The sequence below is a fragment of the Myxocyprinus asiaticus genome, chromosome 42 (genome assembly GCF_019703515.2).
Source record: "Myxocyprinus asiaticus isolate MX2 ecotype Aquarium Trade chromosome 42, UBuf_Myxa_2, whole genome shotgun sequence".
Lineage (NCBI taxonomy): Eukaryota > Metazoa > Chordata > Actinopteri > Cypriniformes > Catostomidae > Myxocyprinus > Myxocyprinus asiaticus.
In genome coordinates, this window is record NC_059385.1 from 23,736,555 (window position 1) to 23,760,186 (window position 23,632).

Consider the following 23,632-nt stretch of genomic DNA (forward strand, 5'->3'; position numbering starts at 1 on the left):
TGTAAACTTCTGACCCACTGGGAATGTGATGAAAGAAATAAAAGCTGAAATATATAATTCTCTCTACTATTATTCTGACATTTCACATTCTTAAAATAAAGTAGTGATCCTATCTGACCTAAGACAGAGAATGTTTTCTACGACTAAATGTCAGGAATTGTGAAAAACTGACTTTAAATGTAATTGGCTAAGGTGAATGTACATTTCTGACTTCAACTGTAGGTATGGTGTTATATCTCTTTGTTGCTAACTGGACCACATAAAACAAAATTGTTAAACAAAGTATGAAATATACCATCATATTTTTATTATATTGTTAATACGGTGAAATCATTGAGAAGTTAACCACCCCTCTTGTATTAAAAGAATGACAGTGAAGGTGGTAACTTGCCAACTGTGTGTATTCACTGCAAGTTTATTGAATTATAAACCAGTTTACTGATATTATAATGAAATCAGTGCTGTGCTGCTTGCTTACAGTGTCAACACGATATCATTGGCATTAAAATACCTACTGTCATTTTTGGAGTAAAGCATTTAAAAAAATCTTAAACATTTGATCATACTTGTGTGTTTTTTTTTATGACACTTAATGTATGCAACTCTGAGAACAAGTCTTAACCACCACACATGAAAAGTCATAAGATGTTATTCATATATTAGTCCAGACAATGGTGAGATTTTGTACATTTGTACAGTTTTCACTGGTCTCTCCTGTCCATTTTTACAGATGCACCATTCAATTTTATCAACGGATTAAAAACCCTGTGCTACTACAATGCACATCATGGCGCAGGCTTTTCCATTGTCCTTTATGCCCTACCCTGAAGCCAACCACACACAGAAAAATACAGCAATATTGGGAAGTCCATTTAAAAAAGGCAATCATTTTTAAAGGTAGGTTCATTACCCTATCCCATTGTGTCATGGGGTGGTTTATTGTCCTTTTAAGGGGCATTAAAAGGTCTTAAGAATTCAATAGCTTGAGAATTAGGCTGTTCAGCCCTAATGTCATCATCTGGCTTTTGTATAATTAATGGATTAGGAGTTTCTTTTTTTTTCCTGGCTTTATACAGACAAAAGATTATGTTGTTGCCATTGTCCTGCTTTTAAAAAATTAATGATATATTCCCATTATTATTTTCTGCTAATATTAATTGTATAACTTTCTTGTCCTCATTTGTCTTGTGGTATTTAACAGGAGTGTCATATTGGACCTTAAGACTGGAAGTCAGTGGTGTGTAGAAAACTCAGATGTTCTTCTCGGATCAGTTCAGCTGCCACGCATACTCTGCATGGGAAGATATTGCTGAGGCCATGAATAATTTAGTCAGTGCAGAGTTCACAGAAGAGACGCATGTTGCTGTGGAACCTCTCTGCTTTGTTTTTTACAGGAATGCAGGACATGCACTGGTTTTCGCACAAGTTGTCGACAAACTTAAACTGAAAGTGTACTGTCTCACAGACCTTTAAAGCCTAAAAATAGTTTTCTCTATAAATTACTGTTCAACACTATCTGTTTTTTATTTTATTTTTTTATTTTAAGTGTTTTTTTGTTTGTTTGTTTTTTGTTTTTTTTACCTTTAAGCAGTTAGTTTTAAAAGACTGAAATATTGTTCAACACTATCTGTTTTTTTTTGGGTTTTTTATGTTTAAAATAATAATACAAAATAACAATAAAATAATGTGTCGTTTCTGGAGGGGCGGTCAGTTTTAAAAGACCGATTGAAAGTAATTTTGTGTTGGTATTATTGAGATTGGCTTTTTGCTGTTAATTAATAACGGGTGTTTGCCAACATGAATATTGAAATACAAACCAATTTGTAGTACTTAACAATATTTATTGTAATCATAAGACAAAGACACAACAAATAATTGTGTTTATTTAATTCTGTGAAACTTCGTTACAGTGCAAATATATAATTGTAGTACACATGGTTCAAATTAGGTTTAACAATTAGTTTAAAGAGAAAGTGTACACTGTTACAAAGTGCAATTAGGAAATAAACCTTATTACATGAATACTTTAAAGAGATTACACACCTTTTACAACATTTCTTTTCAAAAACAATAAAACATGGTTTCTTCGTCGACGTGTTTACGGTTCCTATGCGCGCTTGCCATTGTTGTCACACAAAGTTGAGAGTGGAGGTTTGCAGCCAGACCCTTCTCACAAAATTAGTGACAATACATGCAAGAACCAATGTGCGTGATTTCTTCCCCTCTATCTTTTCTCCCGCCTTGTTTAAGCTTTCGCCAGGCACCGCAGCGCTGTCCTGCGTGCTGCTTTCCACAGCCCAAAGCGCGCACCCGTTTCAAATGGGGGAAAAGATGAACTGATACTTAAATTTCGGTCTGTTCTTCACACAGCACTATCAAATGGCTTAAGAAGAATTTTATTCTAAGGCACGGGTGATATTAATTACTTTTTTGAGATGGGTGTGAGTGCGCGCGAAGCAATTTTCTGACGAAGAGAGTTCCGTGACCGTTATCGGCCCTTCAATAACATAACGTGTGGAGAAGGGCAGTTGGGGGACCTTTTGGTGTGGGCTTAGGCACGTACCCAGGGACGCAACGTGACGGCTTTGGTCTCAAGTCCGTTTTTATTTCAGTGGTTATTAGATTTTCAGTATCATTAATCAGGGATAAATTATTGTCAAGAGATCCACTTCTGAAACAGAGCGAAGATGCCCTGTCACATGGTACCTGTTACTTTTCTCAGCGCTGAACAGGATGGGCCAATCAAATTGAAAAACAATTGAGAACCACTGGCCTAAAGCAAAACAAGATTAATCAAACACATCCAACACTTTTATTTATGTAATTAATTATTTGCAATCTATAGAACCAAGAATTGCATCCTCAAAATGTCAAAGAGATATCATAGAATAGAAAATATTTGACTGTTTTGTATGAGGTAAGCTGAGGCTGATGAGTCTCTCTGTGACGAAAGTGCGTCGTTGAATCAGAAGTGCTTTCTGCGCATGCGTGTGTTTAAACGTTGGCGCGACCCTCCTCAGCCTCAGAAACACGTTATTCAGTCTCTTTGAAAACCATAAGACAAGTGAGTATCGTTAATCGTATTTGTTTTTGTTGTTGTTGTTTAACTGGTAACGTTGCCGGTCAAGGAACGACTGTGTCGTTAGGTCTCGACCAAACGGAAATTTATTTGAAAACACAACTAGCGGGTGTTCTTTTTTTATTTTTTAGATTGATTGAGAGTTTGTGGACTATTTGCCTGCTAAAGAATTCAGTCAGACGGAGTTAGAGGGAGAACTGCTGAACCGTGACAAACTGTGTAGTGCGTCTGTCAATCGCTACTGTTGTTGTTGTTATCGTGAGCGCGCACTGCTGCTGTTCTCGTGCACAGTGTTCAGTGCATGTAAATTCTGGAAAAATAATTCAAATGTAATAGTGGATTTTTTCTTTTGCTCTTGGAGCAATTGGGTAAGTGAAAATTTATATTTGCAGTGATCTCCCATTCACTGCTGTCGAAGTTTACCCTGCAAGCGTTTACTTTGGCGTTCCGAAATCCAGAGTGTGAAAAAGGTCTATTGGTTCGGTCACTGTCAAGATTTCGTTTAAACTTGTCCCCTGATCCATTTGCCCACTCCAGTTTGGGACTTTCTTCATATGCTTCAGAAAATATGACCCATGTTTTGAATTTGCAGCCTTGTTGAGCTATAAACCATTTGTTTCCTCTTTAGAGAAATGAATCACTGTGAGCTCGAGGAAGTGACACAACATATAAATGACAAGATTTCCATGATCAAAAGACTCTTGGAGCTTCGAGCTGTTGGTATGCTGCATTTGCTATAACTGGTACTCTGAAATGATGAATTGGTTCACAACTTGAGTTGTATTTTTGGTGTTTATTATGACATCATATGGTGGTATGATTAGTTATGGTACATCAGTCATGATTTTTCTTCAGCAAAAGATCCAGATAAACGGGGGACACTTCTCAAAATTGAACAAGAAGTCAGTGCCATCAACGAGCTTCTTGATCGTTTTGAGAGATATGTGGGCCAGCAGAGAGATCTACTGAAGCATTTAAAGGTATGACATTTTCATTAGGATATATGTTGAGGAGTCGTTGTAAATACTCTTGACTGGTGGTTCTCAATTGGTTTCACTTCAATATTACATTGGACATCAAGTGGCTGGCGAGTGGCGACTCAACACAATACCAAAATATTACCAAGAACTGCACAGGCCCAAGAATGTGCATAATTATAAACGTAAATTGCACTGACTAGGAAATGTATAAGCAGCAGTAAAAGTGTGATTTACCAGTCAAACACTGGGAAAAATATTTAATTAACTTTAGCCATATTAACAAGTGACAGATCAATTGGAGTCAAAATACCTTGGAGTTGGGCACACTGCCTTTGACATCAACAGCAAAATCTATAGGGTGCATTTTGACCTTAATTTTAAATGTTGATAAGCCTTTATTTTGTTGTCCTACTGTAACTAATGTCCAACCAATAGTGGATTTTGCCGAAACGATAACTAAGGTGGTGGGAAATGCAGATAACCAATTAATTAAAAAAAAGTCAATTTATCGAATGTTTAAAACAACAACAACAACAAACCAAAACAACGTAACTTTCTTTCTATGAAGGGTACAGGCATAGAGGTTACAAGAGCCCAAAGTGAATAAAATCCCAGATGCAGTTCATTGTTTAACCAAAATAATAACCTAAAAAAAATTTAAGATTTGGTGCATAACGCGGGACTTTAAACTATATACATGTGTGAAACCGGAGACTCTTATTTTAAAATGACTTGACTCTGTTACAGTGCTCTATATTAAGTATTAACCAAATTAAGCTTTAAAGTCTACACCAATCAGCCACAACATTAAAACCACCTGCCAAATATTGTGTAGGTCCCCCTCGTGCTGCCAAAACAGCACCAACCCACATCTCAAAATAGCATTCTGAGATCATATTCTTCTCACCACAATCGTACAGAGCAGTTATCTGAGTTACCGTAGACTTTGTCAGTTCAAACCAGTCTGGTCATTCTCTGTTGACCTCTCTCATCAAAAAGGCATTTCCATCCACAGAACTGCCGCTCACTGGATGTTTTTTGTTTTTGGCACCATTCTGAGTAAATTCTAGAGACTGTTGTGTGTGAAAATCCCAGGAGATCAGCAGTTACAGAAATACTCAAACCAGCCCATTTGGCACCAACAATCATTCATGCGATTATCTAATCAGCCAATCGTGTGACAGCAGTGCAGTGCATAAAATCAGGCAGATATGGGTCAGGAGCTTCAGTTAATGTTCACATTAACCATCAGAATGGGGAAAGAAATTTGATCTCAGTGATTTCGACCGTAGCATGATTGTTGGTGCCAGATGGGCTGTTTAAAGAGAATGGTGTGTAAAACAAAAAAACATGCAGCGAGTGGTAGTTCTGTGGGCGAATGGCCAGACTGGTCCAAGCTGACAGGAAGGTGGCAGTAACCCAAATAACCACACGTTACAGCAGTTCTATGCAGAAAAACATTTCTGAACATACAACATGTTGAATATTGAGGCGGGTGGGCTACAGCAGACTCCTTTTTCTGTTCTTGGCTGACAGAAGTGGAACCCGACGTGGTCTTCTGCTGTTGTAGCCCATCTGCCTCAAGGTTCAACATGTTGTGCATTCTAAGATGCTATTCTGCTCACAACAATTGTACAGAGGGGTTATCTGAGTTACCGTAGCCTTTCTGTCCACAGAACTGCTGCTCATTGGTTGTTGTTTTTTTTTCCGCACCATTCTTTTTACGCTCAAGAGACTGTTGTGTGTGAAAATCCCAGGAGATCAGCAGTTACAGAAATACTCAAACCAGCCCATCTGACACCAACAATCATGCCACGGTCTAAATCACTGAGATCACGTTTTTTCTCCATTCTAAAGTTGATGTGAACGTTAACTGAAGCTCCTGACTCATATCTGCATGATTTTATACATTACGCTGCTGCCACACGATCGCATGAATAAGTAGATGTACAGGTGTACCTAATAAAGTGGCCGGTGAGTGTACATTTCACTAGATGATGAAGAATAAGGTTTATTATTATTATTCAGCATTCAAGATATGAAGTTTATTTATCAAATGTATCAGTTTATAGTTTCAGTTATCTTATAAAAATAACAAAATTTAAAGTGAGGATAACATTTTTTTATTTCACTTCTAGAGGCCGCTGTTACATTGTAGAATCCTCCAGCGATGGCCATGGAGGAATAATAATGAAAAAAAACTATCTGCAAAGATTATTGCTGATAACCGATAATTCCAAAATGCAGCTATCGGCACAGATTAATCGTAAAATCGATATATTGGTCTACCTCTAATCTGAACTACACACGATTATATTGTTAGTTGCATTTTATTTTTAGAATAGTTTTTCCCTGTTGTCAAGGAAAACTACAGCTTTTGGCAATCCATGTGCAGGACTACAATTTTACTTGGGTTCTCTTTCATAAGTCTTTTATTTCTCTTTCTGACAGGATCTGGTAGAGTTTTTCCAGGAGGATGAACAGGATGTCCAACACCTAAAGAGCAACACCCCTTTGCACATGCCCAGAAGAGGCCAACAAGCAGCTCACCAAGAGTATTTTCAGTTTTTAAAAAAAATATATTATACAGGGGTGGGATGGTCGCTTAATCAGTTTGCGTCATCATTAAGAGTGAACCACAAAAATCTCAGTTCAACACGAATAACCTCAGTCGAATTCTGTTTGACTGAAACTGATGAGTTGGGCTTTTTCTGTTCTCCACAGAGGAGGACAGTTGGCAGTTCAGAGCAGGCAGACAGATGCACCACCTGCCCCTCAGGATCAGGCGTTGCCCAGGAAACCTCAGCGCAACCAGATCAAAGAGATGGAGTTCATTAATGTCCAAGAGTTTGACAGCATACCACCGTGAGTCCTTTCACATCTGTCTCAAACTCTCTGAACAAATATAGTAAATAACAGTAAACAATACCTCTGTGCCAAAACCTTGAAAGCTGCCTATCTAGACAGCATTTAAAGGCACCGACACAAAGACCAAATAGTTGGCAACAATAGTATGGTACCTTATAAGTACACATACCCCATGGGGTACTTAAAGGAATAGTTCACCCAAAAATGAAAATTCTCTCATCATTTACTGACCCTCATGCAATCCAAGATGTGTATGACTTTGTTTCTTCTGCTGAACACAAACGAAGAAGAATATTTCAGCTCTGAAAATGGTAAAAACAAACATTTTACCAAAAATGCTCTTCCCTGCCCAATAGGTGGCAATATGCACGAAGAACGCTAATTGCAAAAAACAAAAGTAGAACAACTCTTAGGAGAGAAGAGTGCTTAGGAAGGCTGTTTGAAAGTGGAGATGTATTGTAAAAAATGACATATACTGATCTGTTTCTCACCCACACCTATCATTTCGCTTCTGAAGACATGGATTTAACCACTGGAGTTGTATGGACTACTTTGAATTGGAATTTTTAATGCTGACTTTGTGCTTTTTGAACTTCAAACTTTTGGACCCTGTTGACTTGCATTGCATGGACCTACAGAGCTGAAATATTAATCTTAAAATCTTCATTTGTGTTTGGCAGAAGAAAGTCATACACATCTCGGAAGGCATGAGGATGAGTAAATGATGAGAGAATTTAAATTTTTGTGTGAACTAACCCTTTAAGGGGTCACAAAAAAATGAAATATGTTTGTTAACAGACAAATATGTTAAACATGTTATGGATGATTTAAGACAACAGCAAGCATTTTTTAATTTTACTTTTAATTTTATGGGAAAGTGGTTAATTTGGGGAATGTCACGTGAATGTGACATCATTTTCACTAGATTTGTGCATATACACACATCATTGGTTTCTCTCAATATTGTTCATGAGACGGGTGCTTTCTCAGCCATTTAGAAGCTGTGGACACGAATATGAAACTGGATGGTCCAAATGTAGAAGGGATTTGCATGTTTTCTGCTGCAATGCTGACAGAGCAACATGCTCTTTATCAACCGATACATTTGAAATGCTTGTGTGCAACAAGCGGTTTTAACAGGAAAGTTTATAGATTTTATATATTTATGAACTGTACAGGTGGACTGGGACTTGATGCAGTCTGATTCTGCACAGTAGTCTCTGTATCACAAACACCATCAATCCTTACTGTGAGTGTTAACTGATCAAACCGCTTATTTTTCTGTTTCGGCTTCGCAGAATAACAGGATTAAGCCCGATTTGGAATAAGACAAACTTTTTTCTCCTGGATGAAAAATTTTGGCTGCTTCTATAGTATAAATCAGGCTTTACTTTGGAAGAAGCCAAACTTTTTTTCTCCTGGACAAACTAAAGCACCCTAGGTGAATGAAGCATTTATACTATGCGCAACATCGTTATAAAATTAGTTCATCTAGGGTGATGTCACAGTGTTTAACGTACTGTTCCAGCCACAAGTCAATAATGCAGGTTTTTCTCTCCGTGGATCACCGCTTTTAATGCGGTGTTGCTAGTTTTATATATTTATTTATTTGGATTTTCTTCCCAATTTGGAATTCCCAAAGCACTCTAGGTCCTCGTGGTGGCGTAGTGACTCTGTGAGCTCGTTCAGGTCTGTGGCTGCAGCCTCAAAAACACTCCAATCCGTGCAATCGAAGCAGGCTTGTAGTTCCCGCTCTGCTTCATTGGTCCATCTCTTTACAGTCCTTACTACAGGCTTGGTTGATTTTAATTTCTGCCTGTAGGTTGGAAGAAGGTGAACCAGACAGTGATCAGAGAGTCCCAAAGCTGCTCTAGGGACAGAGCGATATGCATCCTTTATTGTTGTGTAACAATGATCCAGAATGTTCCTGTCTCTGGTTGGGCTTGTAATGTGGTGTTTGTATTTGGGCAGTTCATGTGTGAGATTTGGTTTGTTAAAATCCCCAAGAATAATAACTGAGTCCAGGTATTGTTGTTCTGTGCCTGTGATTTGATCAGCCAGCTGTTGCAGCGCTGTGTTCACACATGCGTTTGGTGCGATATACACACTCACCAGAATAAACGAGGAAAACTCCTGTGGTGAGTAGAAAGGCTTACAGTTAATAAAGAGCGCTTCCAAATTAGGACAGCACATCCTCTTTAATGTTGTTACATCTGTACACCAACTTTCATTGATGTAAAAGCATGTTCCACCGCCTCTCGTTTTCCCCGTTAACTCCGCGATGCAATCCGCTCTGAACAGCTGAAAGCCAGGCAGATGTAACGTGCTGTCCGGAATGGCTTCACTCAGCCAGGTTTCTGTGAAGCACAAGGCAGCAGAGTTTGAAAAGTCCTTGTTTGTACGGGTGAGGAGATGTAGTTTGTCCGTTTTGTTAGGAAGAGAGCGGAGATTCGCTAGATGAATGCTCGGCAGTGTTGTTCGAAAGCCTCGCCGACGGAGCCTGACCAGCGCACCGGCTCGTCTCCCTCGCCTGCATCTCATAGCGCGTTTAAACAACACAGATGCGCCTCCAACTAAAATGTCCAGCAAAATGTCAGAATATTCAAAAACCGGGAAAATGTTGTCTGGTATATGCTGCCGAATGTTCAGCAGTTCGTCCCTGGTAAAACTGACTGGAAAAATATTACTAAACACAGGACAAACAAACAAAAACAACAAAAGAACTGAAGAGCTACACACCGAGGCAGCCATCTGCGGCGCCATCTTGATGATCAAACAGGAGAAATATCACCAAATGAGCACATTGGCAGAAAATAAACGTCAACATTTGTAGGCAAACTAAGCGAAGCCTGTATAAATTAGCCTTTAGTCGCAAAGAATGTTGATTTATAATTATTCTTATTTCATTAAATTGATAAATTAGTTAAATCTAATTAAATAAAACTATTTTACCCAATATTTGTGCAATGTGTTAGTGTCGCGTCATTGGCTTACTAACATGTTAACATCATCAACTTCAATTGGAATCAATTGAGAGTTGAGTCTTCTGGGTGAAATAATATGAGTGCTGGTGTGGAGTTTCTACCTATGCATAGGGTTTCAAATCAGTCCCTTATGAGGTTACATTTCAGTTAGGATGCTCCCTATGCTTATATAGGCAGAAGGCAGCACACTAGTTTTTGGAACAGAGCTTTTAAAAATTCTTCAACAATCAGCTGCTTATTATATGTTTGATTGACCGGCTTTCGTGTTTGATACAAGTTTTAGTAGCGTTATTAAAGTGTCAGTTTCTTACATTTCATTTTCACTGTCACAGGTACATGAAAGGCCGTGTGACATATGATCAGCTGAATGCTGCGGTGCAAAGCATCAACACAGCTGTAATGGCAAAATATAAGATCGTCCATCAGTCAATGAAGACCCTGAACAACGCGTCCCGTGCGCTCCACCAGCGCTTTAAAGACGAAGAAACAAAGGACACCAAGGGTATCACCATTTTATCTGTCTGTCTGGTACAGAGCCACAGGCCAAAGGTTTATTTGACCTCATTTAGCACTGCAGTCCATCATGTATTAACAGTCTTGTCATTTTGGGAATTTAAAACTATTAATGCCACAGGCGCATGAACTGGTAAAAGTGTTCCAATAACGAAGATCATTTATCCTGGTCTGGTATTTAATAAGCTCTCTTGTGCTGAGATAGGTGATCCATCAACCCCTTTTGTGTCCTGCAGGTCATTTTTTCATCGTGGAGCAGGACATTCTTGAGTTTGCCCAGCTAAAGGTAGACAAGCGCTTTAGAGGCATGTTGAATATGCTGCGTCACTGCCAGCGTCTGAAGGAGGTCAGAGGAGGCGGTCTCACACGCTTCATCCTGCTCTAAAAGCTTGGCAGTTTTAAAAAGTACTATGCACTAATGTTTTGTGGCAAGCAGTTTAAAGATGTCAACTGTAAACAGAAGGATGTGAAGCTCAATGAGTGAATTTAGTACTCTGATCTCCCAAGAAATGCTTTGAGCTCATTTTCAATGGGATACAAGAGAATCCATGTCCGTTTGAGAGCTGTTTGTCTTGGATAACTGCTTTGAAATCTTCCAGGTTCAATACAAGTTAAGCTCAATCGACAGCATTTGTGGCTTAATGTTGATTACCACGAAAATTAATTTCATATGCATATTTTTTATGTCTTGTGGCTATACTTCTGAAACAGTGAGTATTTTAACATTTATAGATTGGCCCCATTCACTTCCATTTTAAGTGCCTCACTGTCACCTTGAGTTTTGCTTTTTTTTTTTTTTTTTTTTTAAAGAAAAGGAGTGGCAAGTCAAAATAAATTTTATGATAATTAACATTATGCCACAAATGCTGCCGATTGAGCTTAACTTATACTGAACCTGGAATATTCCTTTAAATGGATAGTTCACCCTTAAATTACATTTTTACATAATTTAGTCACCCTTACGTTGTTCCAAACTCATGACTTTCTTTTTTCAATTTTTGGAGTACACTAACCCGTTAAACATAACTCTGTGTCTGTTTTTGTTTAGACAAATTAATTGAATATGTTAAATCATCCTTATGTACATGAATATTTTGAGTTATCATTGTTGTTGATGTTGAGGATGGGTCACTTCATCTGTGATGATGTAATTATACATTGATTGTGGAATTATTCATATTGACAAAGTGTCAGAAATAGTGTCACTGGCCAATTAGTTCAAATAAAATAGCAGTTTCTGTAACCTCGTCTCAAAAGTCAGTGTTATTTCAAGTGTAAGAGGACATTGCATTTCAGCTTTATTGATTTTGTGAATAAATTGAAAAAAGTGGTGGCTGGGATGGCAGCTGTATTTGGAGAGAAGATGAATCCGACTTATCACCTTTACCCTATTTTCTCACCCAAAGTTCAACCAAGCATGAAAAGTTACTTTTCAATGGTAAGTTAGACATTTGTGTTCTTGCTTTGTCATCTTCAGTCTCTTCTGAAAAAGACAAAGTCTGTATGTAGAAGAGACTGCTTTACACATACAATGACGCATGCCTTGACACAACTGGTAAAAAAATTATTAATACTATCCATTAATTTACATAATGTTGCTCAATTTTTAGAAAACAATATTTCGTTTTCTACAGCTGAGAAGTCCTGTGCTTGTTGCAGCTATTTGGATCCTTGGAATAGGTGGGACCTTCCAGTACGGCTTCAATATTTCTGTCTTGAACTCGCCATCAATTGTAAGTACCTCCATGGTTTGGTTAAAGTGTCTTAGTGTGGTTTAGAGTCTCTCTTGTGCTTAGAATTTGCAGGGGGTTGGAGGTGATCACTTTTAATCAAATGCCTTTCAGCTGATGTCTTAAGAGGAGACATTCTCAAAGGATTAAACAATCAATACATATCAGAGCTTATGAGACGGTGCTAACCTAAGCACCACAGTTCAGTAAAATTAAATGAATGACATAATGAACTGAGACTTGTGCTTACATTACAAGTTTATTAAAGTGCTGGTGAACAGCACCTGCGAGCAACGTTATGGACGTTCTTTGGAGCCATGGGAGCTGTCACTCATTTGGTCCTTCATTGTGTCCATCTACTGCATCGGAGGACTGTTTGGCACCCTGAATGCTGGAAAGCTGGCAGCCAAGTATGGCAGGTACTGCAAAAAAATCTGAATTTAAGAGTTGGCTCCCTTTCAATTCATTTGATTTGAGCTGAATTGGCCTGATCCTACAGGATATTGAAATTGATTTGGAAAGACAGGAAGATGAATAGCAATTCAAAGAAAATTGCATTAGCCCAACACACATTTTGTAAAAAAAAAAATTTTTTTAGTTTTAACCAGTTATGGCTATTTATCCCATGATATGTAGAAAGGCCTGCGTGTTTTTTTTTATTTTTTTTTTTTTTTTTTTTTATTTTATTTGTTGTTTTTTTAAACAGAATATAAACATTTCTAAACTAAGTTTAGTACTTTGGACTGATATTTGTGCCACAAGGACTTGAATCTGAATTTAAGTTGAATTTCCCAAATCTGAATATACTGTAAAACCTGAATTATACTATCTGAAATTGTGTAACCCTAACTGAGTCAGTGTATTAAAATTTTGAAATGTAAGTTCTGAATTTGAACCACATGCATTTAAATTAAGTTTGATTTAATTCAAGTTCAAAACTGCATGTTCAAATATTAATTTAATCCTAGTGGCACAAATACCATTCCATACTCTCAAAATTTGAGGTAATTTAGAGCATTTTGTAGAAAAAAGGAAATAAAAGTGTTCTTCCATGATGATCCATAACATGAAAGTAAATCTATTAAATATAATTAAATATATTAGGGGTATCATTAAAGAGATAGTTTACCCAAAAATGAAAATTCTCTCATTTACTCACCCTCATGCCATCCCAGATGTGTATGACTTTCTTTCTTCTGTTGAACACAAATGAAGATTTTTAAAGAATATTTCAGCCCTGTAGGTCCATACAATGCAAGTGAATGGGTGCCAAATTTGTAAGCTCCAAAAAGCAAATGAATGCATCATAAAAGTAATCCATATGACTTCAGTGTTTTAATCCATGTCTCCAGAAGCGATATGATAGGTGTGGGTCAGAAACAGATCAATATTTAAATTAAATTCTCCTCCCTGCCTAGCAGGGGGCGATATGCACGAAGAATGTGAATCGCCAAAAAAAGAAGAAAGTGAAAATTAAGAGTGACAGTAAAAAAAGGACTTAAACATTGAACTGTTTCTCACCCACACCTTTCATATTGCTTCAGAAGACATGGATTAAACCACTGGAGTTGGGGTATGGATTACTTTTATTATGCCTTTATGTGCTTTTTAGAGCTTCAAATTTTTGGCACCCATTCAGTTTTTATGGACCTACAGAGTTGAAATATTCTTCTAAAAATCTTAATTTATGTTCAGCAGAAGAAAGAAAGTCATACACATCTGTGATGGCATGAGGGTCAGTAAATGATGAGAGAATTTTCATTTTTGGGTGAACTATCCCTTTAATTACATGATATGCTAATTTATTAATCGAATTAATCGCATATATAAATATTTGCTGAGAATGCCCTTCAAATAACAATAATTCAGTATATAATGATTAAATAATTATAGTTATACTTTTAGATAATTATAATATATAAAAATAATAAATCAGATTATTAAAATGCATTACATTATTGTGGCAGATGAGTAAAGCATTGAAAAGACAATACAAAAAGTGGCTTTAGAAGGCAATATATTTCTTTGTATATTATTGAACAGGTCATTGAGCCTGTTATTGGCCTACAGTCCACAGCAATCCATTTTGCAATTGAATTTGTCAATCTTTCCAAGATTTATTATAAGGGCTTTTCTAAGGAAGTGTCAGTGCATATATGCTGCAGACACTTTTTGTCTCACTATGGTTGCAACATGTCATAAACGCAGCTTTTTAGTTCACTGTGTCAAGTTAAATGTCGTTTGAAACTAACACGTCTCAAGATCCCTGTATTTGGAATTGCGCTCTAGGCTCCATCTAGCTGTGTTTGAGCACATAAGAGCATATTCTTGTCTTGTGCTGTCGCTAGTGTCAGGCAATCTTGAGTGTGATTTGTTGTCTATACAACTGCGTGTTTTGCTTCCTGACCCCTACTGAAAACAGGTGGTACTTCAAGCTTGAATTGCTAGGATGGTTGGAATTTGTAAGGGGTAATCCATGGATAGGTGTGCATTAAACGATTGTAATGTATGATGTGGAGGCAAAGAACCACCCAACGCAAAGCTTTAAAGTCGTTTAACAAAATGGTCTTTGATTTAAAAATGCTGAGGGGGGAACAAACTACCACTGATATTTCTTTATCCTACTTTAGATTAAGACTCTCAGGTTACATTCTGTTCCTGTATCTCGCCAATGGAGTGTGTTTTTTTTTTTTTTTACATTCAGTTCTCATTCTGTGTCTGTTTATAACCCACTGTAGGAAGAGAACTCTGCTATTGAACAATGTGGTGGCAATCTGTGGAGCTGTCCTGATGTTGTTGAGTAAGACCGCCCTCTCATTTGAGATGATAATGGTGGGCCGCTTCCTGTACGGCATCAACGCTGGTGCGTTGAAAAAACTGTTGGTATATACATCTTTTATGCTATGCTGTCTTTTTATCTAATAATAGTTGTATGATGTCGAATGCTTTGTGCAGGTGTGAGTTTGACTGTCCACACACTTTATTTGTTGGAATGCGCCCCCAAGAGGTTGCGTGGAATGGTTGGTGTATCTGTTGCCTCTTTCGTCTCATTAGGGAAGTTCTTTGGCCAGCTACTTGGAATCAGGTGTGCAGTTGGGCTGATGTTAGTAAAGAGAGTTCATCCAAAAATGAAAATTCTTTCATCATTTACTCACCCTCATATTTTTCCAACCTGTGTGTGTGCGTGTATTAGTGAGCTGTTGGGCACTGAGGAGCATTGGACTTGGCTGCTAGCTGTCAGTGGGGTGGCTGGTCTTATACAGTTACTCACACTGCCCTTTCTCCCCGAGTCCCCTCGGTATCTTCTGCTGGAGAGGGCAGACAGAGATGGCTGTGAGATGGGTAAGAATCAGAAACCTCTTCTGTGACATTTACGCATACATTGACATTTATGTTGCAAAGCTACAGCTTTTGACTGACAACACATTATATTATTGTGGAGGTTACAATACTATAGTAATGTTATCTACAGTACTATTATTTTTAGGGTGTCAATTACATTTTTTAATCGAATGAATTACATGAAATGCTGACAGTGGCGGATCTAGGGGGTGGCCAGTGTAACATGGACCGAAGCCTGGCCACCCCACGCGCCTCCGCTTTCTACACCAACAACCATCATCTCTACCCACCCCCACCCTGTCCGACGATACGAAAATGCTGCCCAAAAATTTCTGTGCCACCACAGAATGATTGCTGGCACTTGCCAGGCCACCCCTGTCAAAAACTCCTGGCTCCACCCTGCATGCCGTTTCATTAATCACAATTTATCGTATATATAAATATTTGCAGAGAAAGCAACGCAAATAAGAGAAATTCAATATATAATGATATTTAATCATTATAAATATTATATATATTTAAAATATAATAAATAATACCATAATGCACTACATTATTGTACATTATTACTTATGCATTACATCTCTCTTTGTGTGCATCGCATCATAAACACAGCGTTTCTAGGTCGCTGTGTCAACTTAGAAACTTAGTAAAACAGTTCTCTGGATCCCTGTGTTTGGAATTGCGCTTCGTGGCACATCAAGCTTGAATTGCTCTGATGGTAGGAATATTCCATATTTTGGTCTGTGGACATGATTAATTGCCTAATTTATTTATTTTTTTTCATATTTAAAAAAAACAAAAACAAACAAACAAAAAAAAAAAAAAAATATATATATATATATATATATATATATATATATATATATATATATATATATATATATATATATATATATATATATATATATACACACAATTAATCGGACTGAATTTACATGTTAAATCAACACCCCAGCCCTGATTATTTTACTGTTAATCTGCGAGTCTTATCGAAATCTTTGTGGTTATGATGTCAGAACCATGAGCACATTAACATATGACCGCCATACAAAATGGTCATGTAACACTAAATTACATCTGTTTTGGGGGGGACTTTGACAAGGCTAACTTTGATTATAAGTGGACTTCATGGAAGTGGACTTTCCAACAGTACTCTGGGCCTGAAACTGAAATGAAATGCGGTGTTAGTTGTACAACCATAATAACCACATAATTATCCATGTTTTACTACAGTATAGTTCAACCATACTATTCAAAGTAAAAAGATTAGTGATAATACAGGAAAACCAAACTTATGCTACTAAAAATCATAGTAATTCTGCCATAAATTATGATTACTACAGTTTTACTATAGGAACATCATGATTAATTTGTGGTACAAGTACCATGGTTTTTAAATGTCCTGTATTATTACTATGATTTTACCACAAACAAGGTTAAAATGTGGTTACTGTAGTAAAACCATGGTAATTTTCATAAGAGATGAATAAAGTTATTGCAAAGGAACCCAAAATAATTGCGAGGGAACGCAAAACGTATTGTAAGAGTACACAAAGCTATTTCAGAAAGTAAATTCTCCTCATTCTCTAAGGGGCACAGGAGTACAGAGCTACTTAAACGTCAGAAAACGTTGACCCTCAGGAGGTCAAACTAAGTATTAAATACGCTGATTGAACCGCAACATATATAGACATTTGATGTGTTTAAAACTACCTACTTTTCTGGGTTCATTTTATGTTAGATAATAGTTTATCTAACATGTCTAATAGTTCTTACAACAAAATTGTGGTGTTTGTTTCAAAAGCTTTAAAAACAAGTAATGGGACGCCAAATTGTGCCCTATTCATGGAAAGTGCCTAAATGCTACAAAGATTACTCTAGTGAATGTGTGTCTGTGTTCACATTATTGCACAGCTCTACGCAGGCTGTGGGGGGCTAGATTAGATCCTAGACCCGAGATGGAGGAGATGTTGACTGAGCATGCTGCACTGAAGGGCGTGAAGATTCACAAGCTCAAGGACCTCTTCCTCGACCACGATGTGCGCTGGCAGCTCCTCACCATCGTCGTCACTTTCGTAGCTCTGCAGCTCTGCGGCATCAACGCTGTGAGTGAAGACAAAGAGCCGTCGCGCCACCCGCACCAGTTCAATCTGAGAATTATTGGAATGAGAATGCTTATTTTGTCAAAACACATACCATATGCCACATTGTCTTTTCAGGAAATAGGCTTAATGATTTTGCACAGAGTAATTTACTATTTCCCAAAAGGAAATAAATCAGGTCTTTATGCAGATTTTTATTTCTCGTTTTGCAGTTTCACAGCAATTATTTTGGTAATTCAAGGTCTTAAGATAAGCTGAATTATGAAGCCTAGAAACATTCACTTTTATATGGCCTGTAAATTCAGTGTTGGTAATGTTTTTGCAGGTCTATCTCTATTCATTTGATGTGTTTCAAGCAGCCGGTGTTCCCATAGAGCAATTGCGTTATGCCGCCCTTGGGACAGGCCTATGTGAAATCTCCACTTCCATCACCTGTGTGAGTCTCTCTCTGTGACTCCATTCCAAAACCTGTGTGAGCTGCCTACGTAGGCAACATTTTAAAGCTATTGCCACCAAATGGAATTGCAAAAATAATGATACGCAAATTCAATACAGAAAACGATAGATACAAATAGTTCAATCTAATTCAAAATTGGTTAATTTATCCAATATTTATGTGCACTATGTATTTTTATGCTTATCAGAATATTGCGTCGTTAGCTTTGCAACATGCTAACAACAAACTCTATTGAAATCAGCTGTTAGGCATTTCTCCCCTACACTTCGCATGAGGAGCGCAATTTGAATTGCACACAGAGTTGCTGCCTATGTAGAGCGTTGAAAATTTGTCTATGAGGTTCCATTTCAGTTAGAACGGTGCTGTAGGGGCCAATCACTCAAAAACAGCTAGACAAACCACAACTGAATGGAACAGAATACAGAGTTCTGGAGATAAGTTTTTAAAAGTTGAACTTCTTTTAACTTAACAGCGTCTTAAAATCTCATCGCACGAGACACAAAAAACTAGACACATTGCAATGGTCAAAGATTTTATATGAACAGACAATTATAAAATAGTGCAGAAGGATGCAACAATGCATCCTCTGTGAAGGTCCCCTTAGAAGGCAGTTGCTTATGTATTCCTCAGACAACAAGGCAGCTGACTAGGTTTTGGAACAGAACCTTTTACCCTAAAGAACCTAAATATCTCAACTGAACTCAATACATTGCATGACCTGATTTGAAAAGAGCATTGTATTGGTTTTCATTTGGCCGTGACTGTGTTTACTGTGTTGTTTTATCAAGGTGATGATCATTGAGAGCACAGGGAAGAGAGTGCTTCTTTTTAGGGGTTACATGTGTATGGCGGCCTCACTGGCCCTGCTCACGCTCACACTCTACTTACAGGTTTGCTGTGTTTAGTCATTTTCTCACAACACCTACAGTATATTGGGTTGGGCTTTTTAGCTGTTACTTTGTTTTCAGTTCTGTCATAATTTACTCACGCTTAAAGCCCCTGCACACTTCATACAAAATCGAAGAACGAATGGGTGACTTCATTAAGAACAAAATCTGGCACAAACGAAGGTGTTTTTGAGTTCATTTCGGTGATTTGCAACAGCTTGCCAGGGCAAACTTTCAGGAAAACTTTGTCCCAGCTCCTAAACACCTTCTTACTGCCATTAGTCCACGTCATCGTTAGGTGTGACCTGGAGCTCCAGCTAATTGCTGTTCAGTCTGTTAAGAACAGTCAATATGAACACACTGGCATGCAGAGTTTTGTAGCGAGCTGGTGCAAACTTACCTACATCTTTACGATTGTTCATATAGAAACATTTTCTAAGAACTTGTCATGCATTTAAAAAATTTTTTTTTAAATTATTATTAGTCTGCAAAAGGAATCAAATTTACTCAAATACTCTTAAGTGCCCATTCACTCTGTTGTTTGATATGCTGCTTCACTCAAGTGCTGTCTGCAGCTGAAAACCATTCACACATCTGCCCAAAGTAAGATATTCCTATCATCATTAATCTGTCATCATTCTCCTGTCTGTATTCTTCCCATTTATACCCTCATCTTTGCAGTAGTATCAGTGTCATCATAAATTACAATAACAGAATGTAATTGGCGCATATTATGTCAGCATATAGCACGTTAGCACAATAGTGCCATGAATGCAACAGTTAAACATTACAAATTACACATTATCTTCAGCATACTGTATGTATTACTTTAAATCATCATCGAGTAGTTAAAACAGCTTCATTGATAATACATTTTAATGTCATATTAGTTGATGTTTTACATGTAGTCTTGAGAATCCTCATATTTAAATGCTCCTCTAAACGCCTCCCACAGCAGTGTGGCTGGTGTGTGAATGTTCACAAACAGTATGTCGTTGCTCAGCTGCTTCAAACTTCCATTTGGCTCTGAGAGAAAAAGGAAGAAGCACTTTGCCAAGAGTGTGGTGGGGCCTTTAATACTCCAAACTGGTATGATCTATTTTCTTCCATGAAACACAATACAAAATGGTTTGCAGACCGCTGTTTTCATTCAGTGAAACCAAAGGGGGACTGTAGCGGTCAAACAATAGAGCGTAACTCAAATCTCAGTCATGCTTCCCCATATCTCTATATTTAATGCTCCACAGAAGAAAGTCATACAGGTTTGTAAATGATGACAAAATGTTCATTGCTTTAAAATGAATCAAGACTTAGTTTAAGGGATATAATATACTGTAAACAAGCAGTATAATGCCTGTATATGCCTCAAATGAGACTAGTTTTGGGACATACTGTACTGAGAATCATGTCTGCAGTGCATTAAACTAGTCCTGAGGTTTGGATGTGTCTGCCTTTTGTGTTATAGGAGTTTGTAACCTGGATGCCATATTGCAGCATGGTCCTCATCTTCATCTTTATCTTCTTCTTCTCTAGTGGGCCAGGTATATTCATACTTTAACTCACATAGTGTGACATTCAGAACAGTCTTTGTGGCTCAACACTGCTTGCTTGTGGATTCTCTCTTCCACAGCTGGGGTAACAGCACCACTTCCTGGTGAGATTTTCACACAGTCCTATAAACCACCAGCATTCATTGTGGCCTGTACCATCAACTGGGTTGGACTCTTTCTGGTGGGCATGTTGTTTCCCCTTATAGTGGTGAGCTATGACTGCTTTTATAATTTTATAACATTTTGAGAGCTTACACAAAGGTTACCTGTCCTGAATGCCATTATTAGAGCACCATTATATTAGTTAAAAACATGATGTGTCTGTTTATACATTTAGCACTGTATGGTACGCATTATTTTCTGGAATATTTTTCCCATTGCATTTTTTTACGAGACATTTTTGGTGAAAAAAATAAGGGAAGCACTGCCATATGGTAGCTCTGGACCACAACACAACATGTTAAAAGAAAATATTTTTTAAAGTATCAATTTATCAAGAATTTAAATTCATGTTATATCATGTATCCATTTGAAACATGTACAAGTTCAAATGAGTGACTCATTAACAAATATCCTTTAATGTTGCTCTTAAAAGTCGATCTTTGAATGAAAGCTTCTGTTTAAGTTATCAAAGATGTAGCAAAAGTTCCAGATGTAGAGAAATGTACTGAAATATGTGTAATGTAAATTTCAGGACATTTCAATAATCAAATGTCATGTGGTTTAAAAACAGTTTATTGCTTTCGTAATTGCTTTCATTCCAACAAAATGGTGAGAATGTGAAGGACAATTATATGTTGCCATATTTTCCTTTCGTACTAATATATTTCTCTATGTGTGTAATTCTCACTTGCAGGAGCATTTGGACTACTTTCTTTTCCTCATATTTACTGTGTGCTGCTTCTTCTCGGGTGTGTTTGTTTGGTGCAACTTGCCAGAAACAAAGAATAAAACTGTTCTGGAGATCACGGAGGACTTTAAGAGAATGCACCAGAACTCACTATTGTCCAGAATGAACTCGATACATATCAGTGACATCGAGACAACTGTATCTACCAAGCTTTAGCACCAATGTAATGTAGTCAAATCAGAAGCTGACCAACAAAAAGTCAATAAATACTCAATAATTGTTCCCTGATCGTGTGGTTTGCTTGTCTCTCTTGTTGGTGGCATCAAGTGTGTTAATACCAGACCTAAAATCCCATTTCAATTAGAGGCAAACCAAATGTTGAATCAATAGATTTGTACTTTGTCACGCTGAGGGACACCGATACAGGTTTGGCCTGATACAATTGTACTCTGGTGCAATGCCTTTATTGATGGGTCTGTAGGGTGATTAGTAAGGCTGCAGCCTCTCTTGAGTGTTATGTCTTGTCCCCAGGGATGTGCTGACCTCTCACCACACCATAAAGTTACCAAATTAAATATTGGACTCCTCTGAAATGATTCTACAATGTGACATCTGTCATATATCATCCGTATTTATTAGGCTTTCCGACATTAGGGAGATAATTACTTTAATGTTTACTGTTTTATGCTTAAACAATTACAGAGTAATTCATATTTTGCTTCTAGTCTACTTTGGTGTACTTGTGCTCTAAAAACGTGAGAGATCAAAAAGAAAAGGCCTCAAATACCATAGTTATACTTTTTGAAAAAGACATCATGTTAATTTAATGACTTTACAGTACTAACAATAACTGTAGTAAGTTTGTGGTATTTTGACATGGAAACCATGGTTACTATGGACATATGCAGGGGTGTTGATTCCAGGGGGGATGGGGGGGGAGGTAACCCAAATAATCAAAACAAACAAGTACAACTACCCCCCATGTAAGTGCTTCACGCTGCAACCCCCCAATGTTCAAGACAAATCTACGCCCTTGGACATATGTTTTGTAAAGGACATACACTAAAAATAAATCTCGTTGTTTCAACTTCAGAAGTGTTCGTGCTGCCTTAAAATGTTACGTTGTGTCAACTTAAGAGGGTAAGTTGTTTAAACAACAATGTTGACAAATCACATTGTTTCTCATTAATTACCTAGACTGTGGTGGACCAGCGGTTCTGACAACGTAACTATTTTCAGCATCTGAGGAGCAAGTTCAACACTGGTAACCACTTTTGCTTCATTTCTTTGATGGCTCTGTATGCTGGTTGATTTTGTGTTGACCATTTGTGAACTGCGTTAAAATCTGTCTCGTTTACCATGCTTTGTGGGTGTGACCTTTTTTGCCATGCCATCACCATTTGTATCTAAACAACCAATGTGTTTGACTAAATTACTACTAGAGCACAAAATTGTTTGCAAGAGCACAAAGTTCTTCAATGATCTAGTCTCTTAATTTTGCTCTCAAAGTGAACCAGATTGATGCATTTAACTTTAAAATGTACAAAATGTTCCCTAGAGGGTCTGAAGTCCACCCACCATAGTCTCACAAAATCCTGTGGGAAATACTGAATCAATTTAACTTGTTAAATGACCTTAATGTCTCTTTAAATAAACTACTTTCATAGTTCAATCAAATTCAAACTGAATACAGAAGTTCAGTTAATAATATAATTATTTAGAATTATTTGTAACCTAGTAGTAAGGGATATCCCATAGTCAAAGAACATTAAACTGTAATTTGATGGTAAATGGCCAGTTGATAATTAGAGACTAACGCCGGGTTCACACATCCTCTGTGAGCGGCAGGGTCGCGTTGTCTCTTTCACGAGAAACAGCAGCGCCTCTGCACAGGAAATAAAGTTATCTATGGGGTCCTACGCCAAATGTTTTTGTTAGTAAGCTGAGGTTATTGCCGCTTCAAGGACAACAGCGGGCAGTCACGTGTACTTCATCTTTATCAACACACTTGGTTGTGATTGGTCTTATATTGTGTCTAAACTGTACATCTACAGGTGCATCTCAATAAATTAGAATGTTGTGGAAAAGTTCATTTATTTCAGTAATTCAACTCAAATTGTGAAACTCGTGTATTAAATAAATTCAATGCACACAGACTGAAGTAGTTTAAGTCTTTGGTTCTTTAATTGTGATGATTTTGGCTCACATTTAACAAAAACCCACCAATTCACTATCTCAAAAAATTAGAATACATCATAAGACCAATAAAAAAAACATTTCTAGTGAA

General features: G+C 37.5%; 2 protein-coding genes across 3 annotated transcripts; both read left to right on the plus strand.

Annotated features, from left to right (window-relative positions):
• Window positions 1-2,982: 2,982 nt before the first annotated feature.
• Window positions 2,983-11,228, plus strand: ska1 (spindle and kinetochore associated complex subunit 1). 2 transcript variants are annotated; one of them, XM_051684201.1, is made up of 7 exons: window positions 2,983-3,064; window positions 3,708-3,799; window positions 3,935-4,059; window positions 6,511-6,614; window positions 6,784-6,924; window positions 10,244-10,413; window positions 10,661-11,228. In XM_051684201.1, exons 2-7 carry the CDS (start codon window positions 3,712-3,714, stop codon window positions 10,807-10,809), a joined length of 777 nt encoding a protein of 258 aa, XP_051540161.1. In that variant the 5' UTR covers window positions 2,983-3,064; window positions 3,708-3,711; the 3' UTR covers window positions 10,810-11,228. The 2 variants fall into 2 exon arrangements, with proteins under 2 accessions (XP_051540161.1, XP_051540162.1); XM_051684202.1 differs by lacking the exon at window positions 2,983-3,064 and adding an exon at window positions 3,385-3,447.
• A 117-nt stretch (window positions 11,229-11,345) lies between these two features.
• On the plus strand, window positions 11,346-21,651 carry slc2a11l (solute carrier family 2 member 11, like). Its single transcript, XM_051684149.1, has 12 exons — window positions 11,346-11,862; window positions 12,059-12,157; window positions 12,413-12,573; window positions 14,893-15,017; window positions 15,110-15,239; window positions 15,348-15,496; window positions 17,414-17,604; window positions 17,927-18,037; window positions 18,847-18,948; window positions 20,411-20,486; window positions 20,576-20,703; window positions 21,352-21,651. Exons 1-12 carry the CDS (start codon window positions 11,764-11,766, stop codon window positions 21,559-21,561), a joined length of 1,581 nt encoding a protein of 526 aa, XP_051540109.1. The 5' UTR covers window positions 11,346-11,763; the 3' UTR covers window positions 21,562-21,651.
• Window positions 21,652-23,632: the final 1,981 nt, after the last annotated feature.

What these genes read in the sequence shown, in the direction of transcription:
- ska1 (XM_051684201.1), top strand. Translation starts at nt 3,712, where the DNA reads ATGAATCACTGTGAGCTCGAGGAAGTGACACAACATATAAATGACAAG. An exon ending in CAACAAGCAGCTCACCAAGA is followed by an intron (nt 6,615 to 6,783) that starts GTATTTTCAGTT and finishes TGTTCTCCACAG; the next exon opens with AGGAGGACAGTTGGCAGTTC. An exon ending in AGAAACAAAGGACACCAAGG is followed by an intron (nt 10,414 to 10,660) that starts GTATCACCATTT and finishes TGTGTCCTGCAG; the next exon opens with GTCATTTTTTCATCGTGGAG.
- slc2a11l (XM_051684149.1), top strand. Translation starts at nt 11,764, where the DNA reads ATGGCAGCTGTATTTGGAGAGAAGATGAATCCGACTTATCACCTTTAC. An exon ending in GGCCAGCTACTTGGAATCAG is followed by an intron (nt 15,240 to 15,347) that starts GTGTGCAGTTGG and finishes TGCGTGTATTAG; the next exon opens with TGAGCTGTTGGGCACTGAGG. An exon ending in CGCTCACACTCTACTTACAG is followed by an intron (nt 18,949 to 20,410) that starts GTTTGCTGTGTT and finishes TTTGTGTTATAG; the next exon opens with GAGTTTGTAACCTGGATGCC.